The 6836-nt window shown below is 40.2% G+C and overlaps 2 protein-coding genes across 2 annotated transcripts; both read left to right on the plus strand.

Annotated features, from left to right (window-relative positions):
* The first annotated feature begins 125 nt into the window (after nt 1-125).
* Nucleotides 126-4154, plus strand: Lamp1 (lysosome-associated membrane glycoprotein 1). Its single transcript, XM_071704902.1, has 5 exons — nt 126-288; nt 1340-1788; nt 1961-2177; nt 2257-2445; nt 2550-4154. The coding sequence occupies exons 1-5, from the start codon at nt 240-242 to the stop codon at nt 2687-2689; spliced, it is 1044 nt and encodes a 347-aa protein (XP_071561003.1). The 5' UTR covers nt 126-239; the 3' UTR covers nt 2690-4154.
* A 1237-nt stretch (nt 4155-5391) lies between these two features.
* Nucleotides 5392-6807, plus strand: Arfrp1 (ADP-ribosylation factor related protein 1). The gene is made up of 5 exons (XM_071704909.1): nt 5392-5528; nt 5591-5761; nt 5917-5998; nt 6239-6410; nt 6571-6807. Exons 1-5 carry the CDS (start codon nt 5436-5438, stop codon nt 6668-6670), a joined length of 618 nt encoding a protein of 205 aa, XP_071561010.1. The 5' UTR covers nt 5392-5435; the 3' UTR covers nt 6671-6807.
* The last annotated feature ends 29 nt before the right edge of the window (nt 6808-6836 follow it).

The following is a 6836-nucleotide window of genomic DNA, read 5'->3' on the forward strand; positions in this document are numbered from 1 at the left end:
ATCGTTCTACGTGTCATTATCGAGTTTGGATTCGAACGTGCCGCCGTCGTCGTCCTCAGCCCCACCTATCGCGGATGCCGCGCGGTCGAGAGGCCGAGACAGATGGCAGCAGAGCAGGCACACGATCCTCGGCCCTCCACTCTCCACTCCATGGTCTCCTCATTTTCCTGGACCGCGCTGATCGGCTTGCACGAACGCATCGTAGTGTCGCGACACGACTTCCCCGAACCCTCGACGTCATGCTGAGACCTCTACTGCTCCTGTGCTGGGCCGCGACGATCGTGTCAGGTAACGGATCCGCGACGTAGCTCGCGATCTCGCAGCCGCCGCGCGACGCAGACAGCTGGGCCGCGCCAAGTATCGCCGCGCGGCGATGTCCGCGATGTCGGCGATCTCGTCATCGTCGTCGCCGTCGCCGTCGCCGTTGACCTCGCGATCTCGCCTCGACGAGGAGGGACGAGGGAACGAAAAGGGAGATCCCGCGACCCCGGAGTCGCAATCGCGGCCGCTCCGGAGATTAATTGCGCACTCCGAATCGCCGGAAGCGCCATGATGAGACGGTCGACGACGGTCGGGATCTTCCTCGAAACGGGGATGTTGTCACGACGGTGACTCTCGAGTGCGGCCGCACTTGCCTCGCGCCGGCCGCGTCGCCGCGTCCCACCGCTATGATTCGACGCGGATGATTATATACGCTTTGAAACAAAACGGTCACACGTACGCGTGGCATGACGTTGCGCCGCGTCCCGAGTAGGAGGATGCCAGATTATGTATTATATGTTGAGTACGCGATAAGCATTATCGCGCCTGGGGGGAGAAAAAAAAATATATGTGTCACAGATCTAATCGGTCACGACGACGCCTCTATCTCTTAAATCACTCTAAAGCACGTGAATTCAAAATAATTTCGACTCGGTAAATTTGTATAATGTTACCGCAATTACGCCAAGGTTTATCTCTGTGTTTTTGTTGAACTTTGATCCCCTTTGTTTAGCAGAGCTTTTTTCCACATGATTTGTCCGAAATGATTGGCAGCATAAATAATTAAAATGTTCAAAAAAACATGAATATTTAACTAATTTAACTGACACTAATATATGCGGATGAACCTTTAATATTATATATTCGAGACATCTAGCTATTGCATATTTTTAAACTTACTAAAGGTGTACCTTTAAAACGTAGAATATGATCTATTGATCTATTTTTAGATACAGACCATTTTCCTTAAGCTCTTTGCGTAGAAGGCTCATTGACGTGAGACCTTGAAAGCCGTTAAGAAGATGAATCACTCTGTGAATGGTATGGAAATATAATCATGCGTGTATAATTTTAACAGCTGGCGACCCAAAGAATGTCAATATCAATGACACAAGTGTTCCTACCAACCCTGCCGGCAACAATGCAGCTGCAACTCCTCAGTCAACCTCTCCGCCTATTCTGCCTGAATCGAATGTAGAAACAAAGCCGAATCAGGTACCTTCGAATAAAGATGAGCATGTGACAAATGGTTCTTCGGAACCACCAAAAGTGATCGTTCCACCAATACCATTTCCATCCACAAACCCACCGACTGCATCCACAACCAAGTCAACTACAACTTCAACTTCAACTACAACTGCAAAGCCTATGTCTACCACGACCGCTGCTCCCACAACACCAGCGCCGACGACCCCGCTTCCTCCACCAAGCACTGGGAAATGGAAAGTTGAAGAGAACAACACGTTGTGCGTTCTCGTTCAAATGGCTGTGCAATTCAATGTTTCTTATACCAATGCTAATAACGTGGTAAGCACACAGAAACTATATGTGGGATATTATATGTGCGAACATTATATAAGATTGTTATTAAAATTTGACATAAGTATTAAAAATTTATATTGCATAAAGTCTTAATTATATTATGTTTGTATTAAAATATACTGCAATCAAAAAATGTTATTATCAATTTTATTTGCAGACAATTCACAAGGCGATGGACATACCCAGCAACAGTACTGGAACAGGAAAGTGTGGTAAAACTGAGCAGAACCTGACTTTGTCGTGGGACTCTCAGAATAAGACCACCCATAATAATTTCACGATTCATTTCGTAAAGAATGAGACGGAAAAATATTACTCTCTTCATCATTTTGAGATCTCTTTGGCGGCCGAAGAATTCCCGAATGATAAATCAAGTATGTGTTTATTTTACGCGAGTTAAGTTGCACTTTGATCTTGACTTTTTCTCTAGGACAAACTTTTATTCCTCTTCAGATAAGACGGTGACTCTAGTACATGTGGCGCCGCAGTTCAAAACTGGATTAAGCAACTCGTATAGATGTATCAAGGAACAGCAGATGGACTTGACTCGCGAGGGTAATAACGTAACTGTGGGGCTTCTGAAAGTAACCAAATTACAGTTCCAAGCTTTCCGAGGTGATAATACTACTATTTTTGGCCTAGGTGAGTGTCCGGTTTTTTTTTTATCTTATCGCTTGTAACATGATATATTTTTATTTTGGGATGGTGCCTACGAAACTCATTTGTCCATCTTATCTTTGTTTCAGCCAAGGACTGCTCGTACGACACGCCCGACATCGTTCCCATAACTGTGGGCTGTGCATTGGCGGGCTTGGTGGTAATCGTATTGATCGCATACCTCGTCGGCCGCAGACGAAGTCAGGCCCGCGGTTATCTTAGCATGTAAGCCGAGTTCCGTGAGGTTTCCTTCTTCTTTTCCCCCCTTTTTTTAATCGTTAAACTGATATTTTTTTATGCGATTCTCCGTCTTAACGGAATCGATTGTCTTATCGAGAATCTATGTAGTTGTACTTTGTGTTCTATAGCCACGAGGGCTGTGACACATGTTAAGAAAAAATATATATAGCTTATACATTTGTAAAGTTATCGCGTCCGCGTGCGGCAATATAAAAAAAAAAGAAAAAAGAAAAAAGATACGTATCGCAAGGCGGTTCAAAACGATACAGGGTGGATGATAATTTCGAAGCAACGTGCTCCGTTCTACAAGAGCAAATACTCTCTAATAAGTATGAATTGACAGTTAAATCGCGAGATTTGCATCTACGCTGCTTCGCTCTTAACTAGCAGCGAAGATCATTTGATTTTTCATAAACATTGTAATATGAAAATAAGGAAAATTTCTGATCGATATGTATAGTGTTAAAACCATGATATCCGTGTACCGAATTCGCAGCTTCTTGGACGGGATACGTTATAACGCAAATTTATCCTTATCTATTCTCTTCTTCTTCTTTTTTTTTAAAGGAATAATTTCCTGACTTCAATTACCGCGATACGATATACCTTTATCACACTTAATACGTATATCGATATGTGTTTCCGTTACATTCGTACTCGAATTCTTTTTATTAAACTGTACTGTGAAGTAATAGCAGTTGTTTATATAGCCCTAGGTGTGCGTGCGTGCGTGAGTGTATCAGAATAGTATGAAGAAGCACGCGCTTCACCCGTTAATGTTAAAGTTGTACTTCACTTGGAATAAGCGCAAGCCAAACGCTTAAATTAGACACTACAGATAGTGCAATCTTTTAGGTGTAAAAAAATTATTAGCTTACGTCACAAACGAAATAATAAATAAAATAAAACGTAACATCAAAACGTATAACTCAACTAATATAATGTGCAAAATTTTGGAAACACTTTGTTCCCTTGATAAGTACGTTTGGATATGTCCGATTTAACGTAAACGGATAGTCTTGGAAAAGAAAAGAGAATATGTGCTACTGCTTGTAGAAGCACTAATAATTTTTAATGCAGGAAATATTTTCGCAGTTTTTACGCCGTCGTTGCTTTGTTCGAAGGCGTTTCGACGGTTTTATCTAATGTAAGATTAATATGCGAGGGTAATGAAATCTGGTGTTTGTATTTAAAAAAGTAAACGGGATTTCAAAATTTAACAGGAGTTTCGCGTGTGCACCGTGCTGCTTCATAAGTACTATATTATGACAAGACTGAACGACGAGTAGTGAGATGAAAGTGGAGGGCAAAAAGTAAAGTAAAAACAAATTAAAGTAATTGAATAAAGCGCTGTACATAAAACAAAGTAGTAGTACTACTTTTGGATTACGAGCATGTATTGCAATTTAGCGAGACCTACATTATCAACAATAAAATGGAATATTTCAAGGATATTTCTGACATTTGTTTTAGACTACATTTCCCAGACTACCGTTTACTCCAAATTCCTCAATCTTTCCTTCACTTTTCTTTTATCGAGATATAAACTTAATTAAATTGCAAAAATCGTAATAGGAATACTGAAGTGATTTGGACGATAGATTTGCTTAATTTCATCGCCATGTTTACTCCTGAGAAACTGAATTTACGAGATTCAAGCGTCGTCTACAATGGCAGCAGGAGCATGCAGTAAGCTATTGACCAACCACAGTCAATTATTCTTGAATTGTAAAAATCCCATTAGTCAATAAGTTACTGCTTACGTCTTACTGTATACTCCTGCTAGCAAGTAGAGTATGTGCATAATGCCACTCCGAGATTACATCAAATTGGGAGATTGAAAAACTGTTCGATTTTATTTAAAAAAAAAACTCGCAATTTTATAGCAAAAAGGCTCAAAAATCAACAAAATCTTGTGCAAAATTCACCAAGATCATTGAAATATGTGATTGGGACGAAAATGTTTCCTTTAAAAACACAAAATCACTGAAAATCATATTCAAAATAGCCAAAAAATTCAATTTTTTTAAATCTCCCAATTTCTCCCCAATCAAATCATCTTCAAAAATCAAAATAAAGCAAAAACCTACCTTAAAATCAAGTAAAATAACTAAAAAAAGCAATTTATCAAAAAATTCCCCAATTTTTTGTTTCACTCCGAGACCACTAGAGTCCCTATACCAAGGAGAATAATCGACTGTGATTGGTCTATTTTCTTACGGCCTTACGATTATGACTAATGGCGTTTTCGATTTGCTACTCGACCCGACTCGGGTCGCATCAATGGACGTGGAATACATACACAGATATGTATGTATTCCACGTCAATGATGCTAGAGTCCTGTATACATGATGCGACCCGAGTCGGTTTGAGTCGCAAATCGAAAACGCCATAAAACTTTGTTACGTGCAACGTGCAACGGCCTTGGAAATCAACGGTATGGATTCGCTATCGCTTAGGGCCGTGCCTTAAGTTCTTGACTGTGATTGGCTGATTTGCTTACTGCTTAAGTTTTTCTATGTGCCACGGCCTTAAGAACAAAGGGATGGCCTCTCTCAGGTTTCTCTCTGACTACTATAGCATAGCAGCAGCCAGCAGCTCCAGCGCTCCAGCTCCAGATCGGTGAGATCGGTCAACATGGCACAAGCGTGACAAGTGTGGGCTGTTGTGGGCCTAAAATGTAAACAATACAACATGTAAATTGTATCAGCGAGGACATCGACGGGTAACGGAGATGTACACGTTGTTGCACGGTTTGTACAAGTACCTGATGCAAAAGGACGAATACTTTATATTGATCTTGGGACTCGACAATGCAGGGAAAACGGTAGGGCACTTGAAACATTCCGAGGTTATGACGTGGTGACCGTAATTACTGATTATTTATAGACTTACCTGGAAGCGGCGAAGACGAAATTCACGAAGAATTACAAGGGTATGAATCCGAGCAAGATCACGACTACCGTAGGCCTGAACATCGGCAAGATCGACATCGCTGGAGTATCCTTTAACTTCTGGGATCTCGGTGGCCAGGAGGAGCTTCAGTCTCTGTGGGACAAAGTAATTAGTGCATAATACAAGAAAATTAACACATATTGTCGTGTATTTCCTTCTTATATTTCTCCTTCTACTTGTGGAATTATATAATACATATTTCTCGTCGCGCTAATAAATGGCATACAGGATCATTGGACAGTATTGTTTTACATTTGCAGTATTATGCGGAATCTCACGCTGTGATTTACATCGTCGACTCGTCTGACCGTGATAGAATACCAGATTCCAAAGAAACTTTTGGTAAGATGCGTTCTCTAGTGATAATTTGCATTATTAAATTGAGCAAGCCCGCGACAGCAAGTAAACTAACAGCATACGAAACATTTCTAATATTTCAATATGTATTCCTTAATAAAATTATTAAGTTTAAAATATCTTGACTCTTGAAAAATTAAAAATTTTTATTTTCTACATTTTAACGAGGCACATATATTACGCAAATGATAAAAATATGTGCATTAAACATTCTTTTACTTTTAGATAAGGTGATATCGTCCGAACATCTAACTGGCGTACCATTATTGGTACTGGCAAATAAGCAGGACGTACCCGACTGTATGGGTGTTAGAGAAGTAAAACCGATATTCAATCAAAGTGCGCACTTGATCGGCAGAAGGGATTGCATGGTAATGCCTGTATCGGCTCTTAATGGGTAAGCAAAACTGGGGTTTATTTCGCTAATTTATATTATGTATAAAATTCTAAAAAAAAAAAAAAAAAAAAAAAATGAATGATAGCTGATACTATTAATGCGTTTTGCGTTTATCCGCTCTTAAAATTATATAAAGTAATGGTTCGTAATTCGGAAAAAGGGATGGAGTGGACGAGGGCATACACTGGCTGGTGGATTGCGTCAAGAGAAACAGTGATATACGGCCGCCTCGCAATCAGGACGACAATTCCTTATCTTAGCTGTGACACATTCCTATTCTTTGGTATAATTTATAATAATATATAAATATATACAATACTGCGATCTAACGGCACTGTACATATTCGTGTCGCATGCGTACAGTGTTTCTATGAATAAAGAATTTTTTTAAATCGAATATACATTATTCATCTCCCTTTAGGTATG

Source organism: Temnothorax nylanderi, unplaced genomic scaffold (genome assembly GCF_030848795.1).
Source record: "Temnothorax nylanderi isolate EJ_2023f unplaced genomic scaffold, tnyl_v1.0 TNYL_tig0044_pilon, whole genome shotgun sequence".
Taxonomy (NCBI): Eukaryota; Metazoa; Arthropoda; class Insecta; order Hymenoptera; family Formicidae; genus Temnothorax; species Temnothorax nylanderi.